The following is an 18,294-nucleotide window of genomic DNA, read 5'->3' as shown; positions in this document are numbered from 1 at the left end:
CATGGTGTGAAAATCTAGTTTTTAGTAATCAGATACTGAGATCAGCAATGGAGAGAGGTGTTTTGCAGCTGCAGTTGTAGACCTGATGGAGCAGACCCAGTTTCTCTTACTATACAGTATGAGCTGGCCAAGGCCAGACTGATTTGTGCCACACCTTCTACATCATTTACATGAGAATGTAAATCACTGTGATTGACTTTGCAAATATGTTTGACTTAAAGAAAGAGAAACCTGGAGTAATGAAATCTACAGATAAAAGGTTCAATGAACTGGTTATTTGCATCAATTTGGGACCCTCAGTTTCCTGCTGTTGAGAGCACTGAAAAATGGCAGGTGTTCCTTCATTGCTCCTTCTGTGCCTTTAGCCCTATACAGTGTTACAGGTACATTTTCTATCCTCTACTACTTCTATGCTTGTGAAATGGCCAGCCCCCAGTCCCAACCAACACCATTCCTCTAGTCAAAAACATTGACTTTAGCATGTGTGTATAAAAAGGACTGAAAAGAGAACAGATGTTTCAAAGTTCTGTCCCAAACTTGGAAAAGAAAATCCTCAAATTGTTTATGTTTCTAATGTTAAATACTGGGTCAAAGTGATCACTGTGAAGCTTTATGTGGCCAATGGAGCTGCAGTAATCTGACTTAAATTTGACCTATTTAAACTGTGCCATTACATTCAACTGGTGATTTTCGTTACTGCCTTTTAATAAAAGTCTTTTTAGCAAGCCATTGTGAATCATGTCTGAATACAGCTAAGATGGGGTTAACTGATATTTTTTTTAAGCTTATGGAACATTGTTGGTTTTAATACATTCAGTAGTTACTGTAAAAATGTTAGGGAAAGACAGGTTTGAACAAAAATTTTAGATCTGGATCTGTACTTACAGTTCAAACCCACCTAATTTGGAGCATTCCCAGGATTTCAGAGAGTTATAATTCACATCTGTGTTTCCAACTCCTTCATGCATGATTGTTTGAATGTGCACTTTTGGAACAGGTCCATGTCTAATAGGCTAAACTGTAGTTCCCAAATCAGAAGCCACATGGTATTGCTATATAGTTTTCTTTTTGACTCTTATAAAGTAGCCTTCAAATAAGGTTCTGTACGCCTAGCAAATTGGATTATTACAAAACACCAAAGTCTACACTTTCTACCTACCTCCTATTGAACTCACACATTTTGATTTCTACCAATGATTTAGTAAAGCATTTGCACAATGGCCACAGTAATCACTGCCAAGTAATTATTCATCAGAGCGCTGGAGCAGATTTGAATTATGCAGGACCCACTAAAGTGTCCTAGTATGGTAAGAGTAGTTAAGGAAGAGATGAGATTCTCTTATATTTAATACTCATAGAGTCAAGCTAATTTTTATGTCAAGCACAGGCTGTATTTACTTGGATTTTCCTCTATTTCTCTACTAATTAAAATATTTTAGTTTTGTGGTAACATATGTGAAAGTGTTGACAACAGCTTTGCTTATTCCACATGTTAATTATGTATTTGCTCAGAGTATGCTGATGAACTGTGTGCATTTCTCACGTTAAGATTTCATTTCATGTCAAAGGAAAAATGGGAATGTATTAAGTGGATTTGTGCTTTTAATTTTAGATATTTCTTTTTGCTCTCAAACAATCTTGTACGATTCCTCCGTACCGAATGCATTTGAAAATCTTTTTTTGGCAAGAAGTTAAAGAAGAAAGTAATACTTGCTTCTCAGAATAGGATTTGTGAACAAAGGAAAGCAATTGTGCCATTAATGAGAAAGTTAAATGAAACAAATGACAAGGCAAGCAAGAAAAAGACCACAGCATCACACTCAAGGAATGCACAGGCACACAATAGTTTATGCAATATTGCCCATCTGACTAAGTCAGTAAATACAGATATTTCCTTGGAATTATTCACTACAATAGGCCATGGTGACTATAGCAGTAAATGCAGTCAACAAGTTTAAAGCATTCTTAGTAGTTTTCACCAGTAGGCAACTCAATGGATTTCGTGCCAGCTGCAAGACCCAAGAGATCGGCACTGGGTTTGTAAACTCCGATTGGCTTGGATACCACTCATTCCTGAAAATGGTACTTTGGGAATTGAATCTATCACATCTCTAGAATAATTTACACCCTTATAGTTTTGTATGGGCATTTTGTATATTCATTTACAGGCACGTATACGTGCATATATATATACACACACATGATCCAACACATGCATGAAGTTGCCTTCTTTGATAAACTGTTTTACTGTCATAATCACATATGGCTTAAGTTTTGTGTATATAATTGTTTTCTTAATACAATATTTCAGCCATTTTCCTCTGCATTATTTTTTTGAAATTAAAGTCTTTGTTTCATTGCAATGTTTGGGTTTGTACTCACTTGCATGTGAGAAACAGAGCCATTACACTCGCTTTGTTGAGGAATATGGCTCCTTCCAGAGGTCTGCATGGCTGCTGAAAAGAGAAATAAATGCATTTTGGGGGAGTTCTTTTTCTTCTAGTAAGCATATGCAGGAAAAAAATTAACTTTTGCTGTGTTTTTTCTCCCAAATGAGAAAGTAATTAACAGCATGTGTAGGGCTATTCACTAAAGACTACAATAAATTATTTACTATTTTCAAGCTAACGAAGTGAATGCTCGATCTAAAAAAAGGACAGTGTGTATGATTATGTTCATTTTCCAGTTATGACCTTCCAGTTCAAAGATCATCTTAACTCCTGGCTGCCTGATCCTTTAATTTGCTGAATGTATTGAAACTCATTCTCTTAATTCGCATCTCCAGAGATGCTCAGCACCTGGCAATAGTAGGTCTTCAGAAAGCTGTCCAAAGGACAAAAACAGTGAATTTTTTTTTGAGTGAAACACCAGAAAAGCATAGCTTTGTCACTGCAGTTCCACATGAAAGGATATTAAAAAATAACAAAGCAAAACAAAATCAAAACACAGAAATACATAGGCTTAGTTGGGCTTGCCAAGGTAATGTAGTACTAATCAAAGATTGTATTCCGACACAATAGTTAAGCATTGGAAACAAACTGCCCAGGGAGCTTTTGGTATCCTTATTGTCATCAGAGGGGCTCTAAAACAGATAAGGTATGCACATCTGCCAGGAATGAGTAAGTATGTTCAGACCCATGCTGGGGCAGGGGAGTGAGTAGATGAACCCTTGAGGGACGTATTTTCTCCGAATCCATATTCAGGTTGTTCTGAAGGCAAAAGCTTAGCCTCTGCTAAGGAATCTTATGAGAGTCAAGGGCCATGACACTTCATTTGCTCTGCACCCGAAACTCCCACTGAAGCCAATTATTCAATCTAATTTAACAAAGACCACAGCTTCTCTGGCTGTGCAATTGTTGGTAACCATCAACAAACTGATTCATCTACAATTGGGCCAAATGTTACAAAATCTGTTTCTGAGTTCTTGTTTGTACCTCCATCATAAGATTACACCAAAATTAAAGCATGCAGTACTTGAACTAACTTCAAAGGCTGAGCTTGCACTTCTAGCTAGTTCAGGCTTTTTATTGGTTCATGTTTTCCATTTGGCTTCAACATCCTGTTCCTTACTGATGCCCTTCTAGAGTTTCATTTACAAATATTATATCCCTGGTTAGTGAGCCACGCTAATTAATACTGTGGTGGGGGCTATGGATTATAGTAATCTCATGCCTCCTGCCTGGAAAAACACTGCAATTTTTCCAGACGTTTACATGTAATGCCGTATTGAACATGGCTAAATTTGTTTCAGGAAAATGTATCCTGAACTTATTTAACCAAAATATACTTAAGGTTGCTTATACTGTTATCTATTGCCAGTTTTGTTAATCACGAAGTTCAGAAGTTTCAATGCAGTAGAAAACTGAGACTCTAATTTCCTAATTAGATTATTTCAAACAAAACAGTAAAGTTAAAACAGTCTGGTTTAAGCATAGATATTTTTAAAAGTTTATGCCAATAACAAGTTTGTTAAAAAAACGTGAACAGATGATTTGATTACTTTCTAGAAGCCTCCCATGTCTGACTGTGCCTCACCTTTCAAACCTGGGCCCCCAATCTGAGATGGATTTTAGCTTGTCTGGGGATTTTGTAGTCAGAGACTCCCTGACTCTGGGGACTTAAAATGTTCCCAAGGTTATGATTACAAAGAAAATCTACTATATTTGCAATACCATCAAATACCAAATAGAAATTATGGAGCCTTTGCAAAACATAGCAATCCTAAATTGGTAGATTCTTCCAATACCAAAATAAACAAAAGCAATGGCATTTTTCTAGGAAGAATATTTTACTAGACCAGGTAATGTAATTGGAAACAATGAATAAGATTTCAGGCTCACAATTAATTCACCAGATCATAAAGAGGTCAAGAAATACATCATCTCTGGGGTACTTTTTATTTTATTTTTGGTTTTTAATTGTGTTCATGAACTCTCTTTTCATAAATGGAGATGATTTGATTCATGTGACTGCACTATGATGATACAAGTCACAACAAATCTGAGACACCCTTCTCTCCTTCTAGACTCTAATTTCAGGCACAGAAATGAAAACTTGCCAACATCTCGTAACACTTACCATGTCATCACCTCAGTGTGAATTAAAACAGACTAAAATGAGATGTTCAGAAATCTGTGAGAAAAAGTCTAAAAATTGCCACAGCAACCAATTGCAAAGTGATCTTTATCTATAACCTGGGCCAATCTTCTTCTGTCAGAATGAGCTCTGTATTGTACTAGGTAAATTGAATAAACAGCAAAGATATCCCTAGGTTAAATCCTACTGCTGCAAATTTTTAGATGTCACCCTTGCAGGGTGCTGTCCCCAACCTGAGCAAGGCCCCTTCTCCTCTCTGTGCAGCTCACTCCTCCAAGAGGAGCACGCTGAGCCAAGAGCTGTCCAGAGCAAGTACCGTGACGCTAACCAAGGAAGGTGCAAATGTAATGCCTTGTGGAGAGTGAGTCTGATCCTCTATTTGAAGGAGGCTTTCCCACTTCACAGCCACTGTTTTACACCCACAGGGAAGCTGGTCTTTCATTTTCTGTGAGAATTCATTCCTTGAGCAAAATCACAGTTGTGTCAACAGCAGCAGTTGGCCACTTTCTGCTTTCTGGAGGTCTGATGATCACTGGTCACATCTAGGAAAAATAGAAGCTAACAAAGGGTCTGGCCTAAACTCTGTTAAATGTATGAAGAACACTCCTTGTTTCAATGGCTTTGGACTACTGTGAATCTTCTGCTCAGACTTACAGTAACACATCTATAATCAAGGAAGGGAGTACTGGCAAGTGTACCAGGTGCATGTAGGGACTCCTCAGGATTGCTGGGCACGTCATGCAAGCACTGTCTGCCATACAATAGTTTCTGTATGGTAGATGATATTTGGAACTAGAGAATTTTGTCCTGTGAAACTAAACCATGTCACAACACATCAATCAAACTGTGCTTTGAACAGGAAAGGAAAACTTGGCCTTTTGTCCTCATGTTGTGGTCCCTGCTTTCATTTGCTAAGGGAGTAACTGCTCCTGTTCTTACTCTAGACACTTTCTGGAGCTGAACGCAGACTAGGAATATTTGTGGCCTACATTGGGTGGGCTGTCACTTGCTGAGATGGGCCTGTAGAGACCATAGACACTGAATTACATGTAACAATTTTATGTGTTGAGTGGTTAAATTTTAGATTGGAGTATTTGTCTGTAAAGATGGTGCCACATGTTCCTGGAAAAACAAGGATGAGAAATGAAAAAACTTTCTCAGAGTAAGGCACCTCTATTCAAATCCAGAGGAGTAAAGGAACAGTATAAAAATGTTTCTTTGATGACTTTATTTCCATTGCAGACAAGCTACATAACTTTTAAAACCACAAAAGACAGAAGAATCTTGGCATTGTTTAAAGGGCTTTGAGCAACAAACAGGGACTGGAAGGAGGTGTTTCTTGTGGGTGTGGATTTGGTTTTTTCTAAGAAATCAGATGATAATGTAGAACATAATGGCAATGAATAACAAAGTAACACTTGTCTAAGTTAAGCTTCTAGGTAAGAATGACACATATAGAGTTCTACTTGTTTAAAAGCCCAATTTATCTAACCAAGGGTCTCCTGTTGCTAAAATAAACAGTGTATTGGTTTCAGATAGATCCCCTGAATCTAGAGGACTTCAGAGTGAGAACAGTTAATGCAGAACCATACTCCAGAAAACAAAGTGTCACATGAATGTTAATGTCACAGCTCTGAAACCTGGTGTGTTTTCTGGTTCTTGGGCTGGAATACACATATTAGCCATGTCTTGACTGCAAGCTGGGAACTTGGGAAATAGCTCTTTTTTTAACAGTGTAACTCGTGATGGAACCAAACACAGGATCATTGGCATAATTCTTTCACTATTTCATGTGTATTCAATATACCAAAATCTGTCTCTTTACAAGTGGAATAAAACTTAGGAAATCACTTTTTTGGAGATTTTTCTATTTCAGAAACTTGCATAAAATTAACAAAAGCTTGTGAAATCCCTGTCTGCTCCATTTATTGTGATTTGAACTTTTCTATTTATCTCCTTTGTTTATACTGCTCTTTTGGAAGTACAAAAATATTTTCTTCCCCCTACTGATTTTGACTTTTTCCATTTAGGAATCACTGATTCACCCTTATTTTTTTGTACAGCTGCCATTCCAATTCTGTTAAAAAACTTCTTGTGCCACCATATCTTTGTTCCACAGCACCATTGGTTGATGTAGGCACAGCTGTGGCAAGAGGGTATTTGATCAGTTAATTTCTGGCACAGAAAGGGGAGGATGAACCCAAATGTATGCATTTTCATATGTGGCACATAGCATTGTTTAACTTCTGTTTCTTTTGTGATACGTAGATTTTATATTAAACTATTTGGGAGTGCGTCTGGCTCAGGGGATTGCTGATGTCCCGTGTAATCTTTTTTCCAGTGGATTTTTTGTTCTAATTTGATCCAGATTACGATTATCTAAAGACTTTTTGTGGTGTATGCAAAATCACTTGATTGTCATAGTCCTGTTCTTAGTTGGCATCAGTCCACACCACAGAAAGTATAGTCCTAAGTATCAGAGCTGGTACTCTTTGTGGAAAAGACAAGGATTCACTGACTAAATTTCCTCTCACTTAAGTCAGAACTGAATTTTACTTTCAATTCCAGTGGAGCACAAGCAAGAAATGATTTCGCATTAATGCCTTCCTTCACTCTTCAAAAGATGATCCCTTTCAAGGACACAGTGGGGAAGTGTAAACTGTTGCTGGCTCTACAGTATTTTGGAGAGGAAAAAACGGACTGAAGATTCTACTTTGATAGCTGTGACACCTTTTGAGTGACAAAACACTAACATTTGTATCCCAAAGGTAACTGGAATAGGTGTCAGAACCCCCAGGGAGTGGGTGGGCTGGGAAGGAAACAACTGCTGTTGTCTCTGCATCTCTGTACATATGCCTTCTTGTTTTCAGAAGGTTTATTTACTTTCATGCATTTGGATGCACAGGGTCCACTCACGTCCAAACTACACTTAGCCCTATAATCCATTCAGGAACTGGTGTGACAGGAAGCCACTCTGCACTGTTTGTCTCTGCTCTCCTTCCACAGCTCTTCCTGTAATGTATTCTCCATGCTTTTTTTAATCTTATTTGCATAGTCCCGAACTGCCCTTTACACAGAACAATAAGGAGTTGGCTGTATATTCCACAGTAATGACATCAAAAGATGATAACAATTAGCACTTCATTTAACATCTTAACTGTAACACAAAGATGCCTAGCCAGCAGTATCCAGGCACATGGGGAAACTGGCCACACAGAAAACAATTCCATGACCTGGCCAGCCATGAAGGAAGCTATTGAAAACAGCAATCAAGATTTTTTTATTTACAAACCTAGTTCCATCCACCAAAATATTGTCTCCACAAGACTGATGTTTACAGGAAAATTACTCATATCTTACCTATGATGACAGTAGCCATGAAACCTGACATACCTTTATTCCAATTACTTTTGTATAATCTTTCATGAGGGCAAGTTCAGTAAAGAATTTCTTTATTATATCTAATCTAAACCTGCCATCTTTCAGTTTAAAGCCATTACCCCATCCTGTCACTATATGTCCCATGTAAAAAGTCCCTCTCCAGATTTCTTGTAAGCACCCTTTAGGTACTGGAAGGTTGCTTTAAGGTCTTCTCGGAGCCTTCTCTTCTCTAGGCTGAACAACCTCAACTTCTCTCCACAGGAGACAGGAGGTGTTCCAGCCCTCTAATCATCTTTGTGGCCCTCCTCTGGGCTCACTCCAACAGGTCCACGTCTTTCTTGTGCTGGGGCTCCAGAGCTGGATGCAGTGCTCCAGAGCTGGACACAGCACTCCAGGTGAGGTGTCACCAGAGTGGAGTAGAGGGGCAAAATCATCTCCCTCGACCTGCTGGCCATTCTGCCTTTGATGCAGCCCAGGATTTGGTTGGCTTTCTGGGCTGTGAGCACACATTGCTGGCTCATGGGGAGCTTCTTGTCCACCAACACCTCAAGGTGTCCCTTCTTATTCCCCACCCAGCCTGTATTTGTGTTTGGGATTGCCTCAGCCCGGGTGCAGGATCTGGCACTTGGCCTTGCTGAACTTCATGAGGTTTGCACAGCCCCACCTCTCAAGCCTGTCCAGGTCCCTCTGGATGGCATCCCTTCACTCCAGCGTGCTGACCACACCATGCACCTTGGAGTGGACAGTGCTGAGGGTGTACTTGATCCCACTGTCCATGCCACCAACAAAGACATTAAACAATTCTGGTCCCAATACTGACCCCTGAGGAACACCACTCATCACTGGTCTACACTTGAACATTGAGCTCTTGACCACAACTCCTTGAGTGCAATCATCCAGCCAATTCCTTAGTTCCTTATTTATGAAGTGGTTCATCCATCAAATCCATATCTCTCTAGTTTAGAGATATGGATGTCATGCAGGACTGTGTCAAATGCTTTGCACAAGTCCAAATAGATGACGTCAGTCGCTCGTCCCTCATCTACCAATGCTGTGACTCTGTTATAGGAGGCCACCAAATTTGTCAGGCATGATTTTCCCTTGGTGATGTATCTTGCCATTCTTTCTGCATGACATCATTAACATTTGGGGTTTTTGTGTTAATCCACATGGGAAAAACTCTTGGACAGACTTTCTTCATTTTGGTCTCAACTATTGTAACAAACTTTTCTTCAGTTTGAGGGAATATTGTCCAAATTGCTCCTATTCAAACCGCTGTTGCAAGACCATTCTCCCATCTTGTAGCCACAGCTGCATGATTTCCCTCTGACATTTTCTACTGACACTTATCTCTTCTTAATTCCATCATAGGAAAAGCAACGCCTCTGCAATTTTAAGAGTCCACCTCTGTCATTTGATGGCAGGATCTGCTGGCTTTGGCAAGGGAGCAAAAGACTTGAATGAATTCCTCACTGCACAGGAGGGACTTGTCTTTTCAATGCAGGAATTTATGGCGTTCAGTGTAAATCCCACAGAGACTCCCCAGGAATAAAAATGACAATTCCACATGCAGGTGGTGATTAAGTGGAAATCATGGGCAAAGCATATGTTCCTCATTTCCAAGAAAGGTACAAAAACTGGTTAAGGGACATCTAGAAAGAATTACAAATTAATTTCTTTCTAGGCTTGGCCAATAATTCCTGGCAAACTCTTTATATATAAAGGCCTGAGGCCCTCAGCACAGCAGTGTCACCCAGGGCATCCTTCAAGTGGGTGACTTGGTTTTCTACCATGGCTCTTAATAGAATCACAAAATGGTTTGGGCTGGAAGGGACCTTAAAGATAGAAGAAGGGACCTGAACATGAGACAGTGTGTGCCCAGGTGGCCAAGAAGACAAGTGGCATCCTGGCCTGCATCAGAAATGGTGTGACCAGCAGGACCAGGGCAGTGATTGTCCTCCTGTACTGGGCACTGGTGAGGCCACACCTCGAGTGCTGTGTCCAGTTCTGGGGCCCTCAATTCAGGAAGGATATTGAGGTGCTGGAGCGTGTCCAGAGGAGGACAATGGAGCTGGGGAAGGGTCTGGAACACAAGTCCTGTGATGAGCAGCTGAGGGAGCTGGGGGTGTTTAGCCTGGAGCAAAGGAGGCTCAGGGGTGACTTCATGGATCTCTAAAACTCCTTGAAAGGAGGCTGTAGCCAGGTGGGGGTCGGGCTCTTCTCCCAGGTAACAGGTGACATGACAAGAAGACATCACCTCAAGCTGTGTCGGGGTAGCTGGGGTTGGACATTAGGAGGAATTTCTTCACAGCAAAGATGATCAAACAAACATTGGAATGTGCTGCCCAGGGAGGTGGTGAAGTTGTCGTCCCTGGGGCTGTTTAAGGAAAGACTGCACTTGGCACTCAGTGCCAGGGTCTGTCTGACACAGTGCTGTTCGGTCCCGGGTTGGACTCGATGATCTCAGAGCCCTTTTCCAACCTAATCGATTCTGTGCCTCGTTCCCACAGGGGCCGGGCGCTGCGCCCGGCTGGGTTTGACCCGCGCCGCCCGCCGTAGGCCGCCGGTCCCCCGCGCATGCGGAATAGCGGCACCGCAGCGGGAGCGCGGCCGGCGGCGCGGAAGGACCTTGGTGGGAGCTGAGGTGAGGTCGCTCCCCGCTGCCGCCGCGGCTCCCGCTGTTCTCTCTTCCTCCCTTCATTCCCTCTTCCTTCCCTTATCATCCCCATCCTTAGGTCCGCCAGCCGCCGCTCCCCGCTCGGCCGCGGCCCGTGACCTCTGCGCGTCCCTGAGGGTGGCGGAGCCAAGCCCAGCGGCGGCGGCGGCAGCGCGGGGCTGGGGCGCCCTCGGTGCGAGGAGCGGCGTGGGGCCGGTCCCAGCCATCCCCAGTACTGCTTAAAATGTCTTCTGATGTAAACATAGGACAGCAGGCCTGGGAGGGAAGACCCTGCGGGAAGCGCAGGATTTAGTGTGAACAACGAAGGCCAATCTTGATTTCACAAATACTGGGCGTAAGGAGTGTAAGAACTTAAACTAGATTCATGTCATAAATAGGTTGTCCTTGAATTTTGTCCCTTAAATATTCTCATTGGAAGGTCAGACAGACAGGAGCAGTGTTGCTTATATCGTGAAGACGATTATTACACGATAAAAAAGTGATCTTTTTGTAGTACAGAAAACTATTTTAAGTAGAGCTTCTCCCACAATTCTTTTACTTCATTTTTTCTTTCAGGAAATACGGTCACCATGTCAGCTGCACTGTTGCCAAAGCCACAAATGCGGCGGCTTTTGGCCCGGCGGATGAAGTTTCACCTCCTTGGGGCATTTTTGGTATCTGTGGGAGGTGCGACTTTATACAAGGTGGGCTGTGTAGTCATTCAGTTATAAACTGGGCTCATTGGAGTATTTAAAGAACTCATAATATTTTTCTGTTGAGATTGGGTTGAGCTGTTCATCAGAAAGGTTTAGTAATGTATTTTTGTGAGCATGTTTCCAAAGCCCAAATAAATCTTCCTAATCTTCATTTGAAGAAATGATATGAGTAATCTGATGCTTTATGAAGGGCGTTCAAGATCACGCAATTCGTGACAACTTGACCTTAAGTCTCCTAGTCCCAAACTGTTCTTGACCATTCAGAATTGATGCACATTAACTCTAGATAGTTTGTGTTTTGGTCTGCCACAGTTTCTGAGACTTGAGAGAGTTGTCCAGGTCTTACTTTATCTCTTGACTGATTTCAGGACACTTGCTCTTAAGCAATTTGGAAAACTCATCCTTCACACTGAAGACATCAGTTTGAGAAAACCTAATGTGGTTTTTAACCTGTCCTTGCTTTTGAAGCATTGTGTGGAAATGGAGCATTACATTTCCAGAAAAACACCCTTACAGGTTTGACTTCTGGTAAAGATAGGAGCAGTAGTTGTTCTTGAGTGCTCTTACTAAATACTTCTGGGATCTCATACACGAAGCAAACAACACAGTGTGAATTCTTGTGGAAGAACTGGATTTTGCTTTTCCCATTGAAGTCATGCATATACTGTTGGCAGCATTTGAATGCTCAGGAAGCTACTGATAAAAGTGACTAGAAATGAAGTTAATTTCAGGTTTTTCACAACTTCTCAGAGCCACAAATGTCTGTCAGAAACAATAAGCTCACACGTACTTAACACATCTGTTAAGAGGTAGACAAGCTTGTTTGTGGTCAGACTTAGAATATAAGTTTTTTTAATAGTCTCTGGGTCTGTATCTTATTTGGCACCCCCATGTTAATACACTGGTAAGGTAGCAGACCAGATTTAGAACAAGTAACATGCATCTCAGTAGCAATTTGCTCTGTTCCCTGTTAGATGCTGTTGTACAAACCCACCTTGGAATTTTTTTCACATTTTTGAGAGTTTTTTGGGTATATCCTTGTGCTTCAGGTGAGTGGGTGTCCAAGGAATGAGGATTGTGTCTTTTTATGTTGGTGAGCTGTAAGAGTGGCTTGGCAGCCTTGTAAAATTTTACCAGATGTAGTTGACTTATAGTGTAGCTCAAATGTAGTCAGTGTAGGATGCCATTTTATCTTGAGTTAGAGTTTTGCAGCTGTCCACAGGCACAAATGATACGACATTATTACCATAATGACATGTTTTTTGTATAAAACTTTTAGCAGGGAAGATGTTGGACACTTGAGTATCAGTATAGATGGAGTGGTTTTGGATCTTGAAAGTGTGATGTGCTACATTGTAACAGACTTCCTTTTAAGGTTTTACTTCAGACATTTGTTCTCCTGACCAATGATCAAGTCTGTGGGTTTTAATAGGAACAAAGGAATGTTTAAAAATTTGAGCTAAAGGCCTTTTAGACTAATAGCCACTGATAGAAGTTATAGAGACTAACAGAAAAGAAATCTGTTCATAAAGCTTTGCAAACTTTAATTTTCTGTGTGTTACTTTTCAGTTTGGAATTGCTGAACCCAGAAAACGAGCTTATGCAGAGTTCTATAAAAGCTATGATCCCATGAAGGACTTTCAAGCCATGAAGGCAGCTGGTGTGCTTGAGTGTGCACCACCCAAATGATGGTAAGCTGCATCTGCAGGTAGTGAACTGCATTAGGAGTGAGATGATTTCAGTGAGATGTTGTGCTTCTGCTTGGGGGGTCTTCCTTTTTTTTTTTCAAATCAAAAGGGGTTTCCAAGGAGAAAGGATACAAATTGCACTCAAGAGACCTCTGGGTAATAAAAATGTGAAGAAACAGGAGAAGTAGGGACCTGGGAGTAAGGGCAGGATAGAAACTCCTGAGTACCTTTTGTGGAATTTATTTAACTTGTGTGATGTAGGAGACAGAGTGGTGATGCCAGGCCTTTGCCCTCCTCACATAACCACAGAGAGGAGACAAAGCTCTAAAATTAAACTCCAAGACTTGCCTGATTCCACAGCCCTGTTGATGCTGTCACATCTTGAACTGCTTAACTTGGAGCTGTCTGTATCTTCTGCTTACATACTTGTGGTGGTACAGTGAGTGAGAAAATGGAGAGGCTGTTTCTCTCTCATAGCATGCATCTTAATGTAAGAAACAGAGACAGCTTCTGCACATAGTTTTGTATTTTGAAGTTGGTGAGAGGGGGAAGATGACTAGTCATGAGCGGAAATACATCTATATACACACGTACATATATTAAAAAATCACAGTGGCATACAGCTCTGTGTACTAATAATCACATTTTTGCCATATTGTATGAAGCTTGAATATAACTTTGTTCACAATACTATTTTTTAGCACTTGACACTGCCTTTTCTTGGAAAAACTGCCCAACTTTGTTCTCCCTTGCTAGTAAAATCAGGAAAAAAGTCTTGATTTCAACCATGTTGTAGTTACTAATAACTACACTCACTGAGCTGCACAGGCTGATGTGACAACTCAATCAAGAGTTCCTCCCCCTTTCTTGCTGCAAATTTTTTACATTCAGTTCTCTGCTTCTCCTAAAATGACTTCAGACTAATCTAGAATGATAGTTTTTCATTCTTTTGGAATGTTTTCATATTGTGATCATTATGTGATAATCTGTGGCTTTAATTATCCTGGCCAGCTGGATTTTCTCAGTCTGTTTGCATGAAGCAGCAAGATTGAATAAAAGATTTGTACTTAACACTCTGCATACTAAATTCTGTTTTATGACAATCTGCAACTATCTGGTTTCTGCATAACACAATTACGTAAAAAACTCGGAGCTCCATCTCTTCTAAAAATTTGAAAAAAAGGTAAAAAATCCTTGTGTCAGTTCCAGCCTTTGGTAGTGTTGTTTTTTGTTTGTTTGTTTTGTGAGAGTGGGATACTGCTGTTCTTTAGCTATGACTGCAGCAAAGATAAATTTATAAATTTACCTGGTTTAAATATTGGTAATATTACTAATATTTACCTGGTTTATATATTAGCAATAGGACTGAACTCTAGTTCAGTCCTATTGCTAATATATAGTCACTTTTAAACTTCTTTAGACACTGGAATTGCATTCTTTAGTCAGGTGGCCTTCATCAGTGTATTCTGAAGGGCCATCTGGTGGTAAAATCATTTGAAACAAACACTGTCAACAAGGCTGCATGTTCAATATTTAATTGAAATCATGAGCAGGGTTTATTTCAGTGCTAATAGAGCTCCACTCTCAGCCTGTGTTCCCATTGGCAGCTTAAAAAAAATTGCACATTGTCTGCACCTGTTAAAATTAAATGTTTCCTAAACAATTCTTCCATTTCTTAGTTGTACTGGCTCAAAAGAAAATGGCAGACAAGTCATCTTACATGATTTTGTTTGAATTGCTGATGCTTCTTATTCCTTAGCCTATTCATATAAGAACAGATATTTTTTCACTCCTTCACAGTAGAAAGAGGTTGTTTTTTGTTGTGCCTGCGCATGAATACAAAAGTAGAAGGGGAAAACAATGCCAGTGTTTCAAATGTTCTGTAAAGGCTATTAGAAAAGGACAAGTACCGAGAACAGATGGAAGACATTTTTGTTTGCCTCAGAAGTTTAAATCTTAGCTATTTTGAATGTGAAGCCTTATTTTGATGCAGTTACCTAAAGGGTACAGTGATCATGCACACTCTACATCTCCCATTTTACAGTTCATGTTCTGTATACTGCAGTAAATAGAGTGGTTTAACCTCACAGAATATTCTCTGTGGAATCCGTACTTAGCCCCAGAACCTAGGAAGGGGTCGGGTAGGCAGGAAGGAGAGTTCATTAGTTCATTAGCATGGCACTCTACACCAAGTTTTTTCCTGCTGGGGATGGGGGCACCTTGGCACCTCCCTGTGAATTCACACTGTTCCATCTACTTGGTGTGGAGTGTGGTGGTGATACTGACAGTGGAAGTTAAGTGCAATTATAAATGTGAGGAGTATCTGGTATCTACTGTGTGCTCAGCCATGGAATAAAGGGGGAAGCTCAGAGTTTGGTGCTAACCACTTCCATGACTCTTGTCATGGAGCACAGCTGGTCTTGGATTTGTGTTCAGTATAATGGGGAGAAGCAATTTGAATTTGGTTTTCTTCCTTCCTTGGTAGGCTGCCTGCACCACTTGTTTCCTCTCTGGCTCCTATCTGAAAGCTGCATTCCTTTCTCCTGCAGGCCCTCAGCAAGATTGATTCAGTTACCAGTGCAGTATATATAGTGAATCTGATGTGCTGTGCAGTGTTGTTCCAGCTCTTGATTTGTTCCATGTTTCACTTCTGTTTGCCACATGAAGGGTGTGTGAAATCTTCAAGCATCAGGAAATAATGGGGAATTCCTCTAGACTAAACTACCACATAAACATTTCTCTCTGCTGCTTTGCAGTCATACATACTAGTATGTTTACTTAGAGCATGAAGTTTGTCCATCATAACTTAATGTTTTTTTTTTTATCTTGCAGATTTCCTTCAGTTCCAGGAGACTTGATGACCGAACCTTATTTGTTCACTGAAGTGTTAAGTGCAGTGCACTTCAGTGCGTGGCACGCTCTAATGCAACTCAATAAATAAAATACATGTGTCAGTGACAGTTGTCTCCATTAATGTAGAAATACTTAAAAGGCTCAGGTGCTGGGTAGAGTGGTGGAAAGTCTTCAGAACTTGCTCAGGGTGACTAAGTCTGTCTTTCTTCCAGGGATTATTTACATCTCTGTTTTGGCCAAATTCCATATTTGATAGCACAGTATCTAATGCTAATGCATTAATCTAATTTGAATGCACAGTATCTAACAAACGACCTAAGCAGTGACAGGTAGTTTGTCCCAGCAGCTTATGGGAATGTGCAAGAGGACAGATGTTGCAGGAGGGGAGAGGATGGATTTCTGGAGGGGTCTGTGTTACCTTTGGTGAGCTAACCTTGAGAGGAAAGAATATGGATAGAAATTCTGGAAATATACCAGCCAACCTTTCTGTCTTTTTCTGCTGTCATCGCTGCATTGCCTTCCTTACAGCAGCAGACTGTCACAGCAAGACTTAGACTGTGCAAATGCCCATTCTTATACAAGGTCTATTACTCTGATTGGAGAATGACTCTCAACTGCAGGTATGTTCACGTGTATTTGGTGTACAAGAGGAAAGGGGATACAGGCAGACAAAGTAAATATTTTAGGATATTATGGTAATTAAAATCTTGGCATGCTGCTTTTAGATATCTTCTTAATAGCTGGAAGTAGTCAGCTAAGCATAGTTTGGATCTGTGCTATATTCTGTGCAGTCTGAGACATGGTGCTCTTTGTGCCATGATACCTGTCAGTGAGAACAGGCTTTGTCATTGCCTGTGGCTCAGGATGAAGAAGGTACTAGCACTGCAGCTTTTGTTTGCTGAATGTGGGTACTAGGAGAGCAGGCAAAAGCTGACTGCATGAAAGGAAGGAAGTCTTTGTATGAAGCAGCATGACAAATTAGGCCATCTGTGTTGTATTTGAAGGTCTTCAGTTCAAATCCTGTTTGGAGTAACTCTTATTTTACATGGATCATTAACTACTTAACACTTAATAGGTATCCTTGAACAACATTTGGACTAATGAAAGCACATAAGTAATGTATGTGATCCAGAACATTTTATAGATCAACATGGGATTTTCTTTAAACTTCCCATTCAGGCAGTGCTTCCTTTAAGCAAAGGAAGAATTTGACATTAGTGATGCAGGGGAAACCATCTAGTAATCAAAATACCCCAGTTCCTATAAATGTAAACCAGAGCTTAACAACAGCAAATGATACCCATTTATCTTCCCAGTGTACAGTATAAACAGTGTATGCCAGTAAGTACTGACATTTTCTCAGGCCTGTCTGCAGGTTTAAATAGCCAGAGGTCTTTGGTCTTACTGACAGTTTCAGAGGCAAAGAAACTTGCTACTGCCAGGTGTGCAGGCTAATAGATGTGACTTCCCTTGTTGTTCTAGGCCCTATATTCTTCACAGTTGCCATGAATTAATTTACTGTTAAATTCTTAAGTTTCTTCTAAACTGTTGTAGCCAGCAGCAGTTATTGTAGTCTGTGTTCCTTCAGCTACCAGCACATGTGATTTAAAGAAATGAGAGTTTTGTGGGGGAAGGCAGTTTTCCACAGATATACAAGAGATGTCTCTGGCTAAATGTATTTAACAAAGAAAGGCGAGTTCTGTGGCTGTGCTTTGAGTCTGCAGGCTGCAATTGCTTTCTGGATGCATTCTGATTTCACACCGGATGCAAGGCAAGTACTTCCCTCAAGAGGCAATGCCAACCAAACCACAGCTTGCTTTCCTCTGGAGTAGGAAGGGAGTGCAAAGCTGGGTACCTAACCAACCTGCTTTTCTGAAATCAGCACCAAACCACCAGTTTTTTTGTTTGGTTTGGTTGGTTGTTTTTCTTTTCCCTTTGCCAGCAAGAGTTCAGCTAATTCTATCATACAAAGAATTGGAGTGGGACATAGCATAGTACAAGACCTGTGAGTTAGCCCTAATCAGTTGCTTGTTACAGGGTCTGGCATGCTATTTCTAGGAGATGCAGAGCTGAAAAACACACTTGGCTGCTCTTGAGACTATCCCAACTGTCTGAAGGTTTTTGCTATATTTATGTATGAAATGATAGATAAAAAGGAATTATTTGACCTGAACTACTTTGGGAAAGGTCTTGCCTGACTATGTCTTCAAATTTTTTGGCTAGCTTACTTTATTCTCAAGTGTTTGAGGAGTGATTGATTGTTCTGGAAGCAAACTAAAAAGATAGATTTGAAGTTGTGAGCTCTCCAGGTCTAAAGAGCGTTATGAGAGTAGGCATGTTTTAAGAGTACACATTGCACTGCTTTAGCAGCTAAGTACAGGCAGCTGCTCTTCGGACAACTTTG

The 18,294-nt window shown here is 40.7% G+C and overlaps 1 protein-coding gene across 1 annotated transcript; it reads left to right on the top strand.

The window, feature by feature from the left end:
* The first annotated feature begins 10,537 nt into the window (after positions 1-10,537).
* Positions 10,538-15,995, top strand: COX6C (cytochrome c oxidase subunit 6C). The gene is made up of 4 exons (XM_082301054.1): positions 10,538-10,621; positions 11,210-11,337; positions 12,919-13,040; positions 15,870-15,995. The coding sequence occupies exons 2-3, from the start codon at positions 11,224-11,226 to the stop codon at positions 13,036-13,038; spliced, it is 234 nt and encodes a 77-aa protein (XP_082157180.1). The 5' UTR covers positions 10,538-10,621; positions 11,210-11,223; the 3' UTR covers positions 13,039-13,040; positions 15,870-15,995.
* Positions 15,996-18,294: the final 2,299 nt, after the last annotated feature.

The sequence above is a fragment of the Coloeus monedula genome (genome assembly GCF_965178545.1).
Source record: "Coloeus monedula genome assembly, chromosome: 1".
NCBI classification, from domain to species: domain Eukaryota; kingdom Metazoa; phylum Chordata; class Aves; order Passeriformes; family Corvidae; genus Coloeus; species Coloeus monedula.
Note: the sequence above shows the minus strand (reverse complement) of the source record. Positions and strands in the feature narration are given on the sequence as shown.

Coding starts and splice junctions, on each gene's coding strand:
- COX6C (XM_082301054.1), top strand. CDS start 11,224: ATGTCAGCTGCACTGTTGCCAAAGCCACAAATGCGGCGGCTTTTGGCC. Junction 11,338..12,918: donor GAGGTGCGACTTTATACAAG/GTGGGCTGTGTA, acceptor GTTACTTTTCAG/TTTGGAATTGCTGAACCCAG.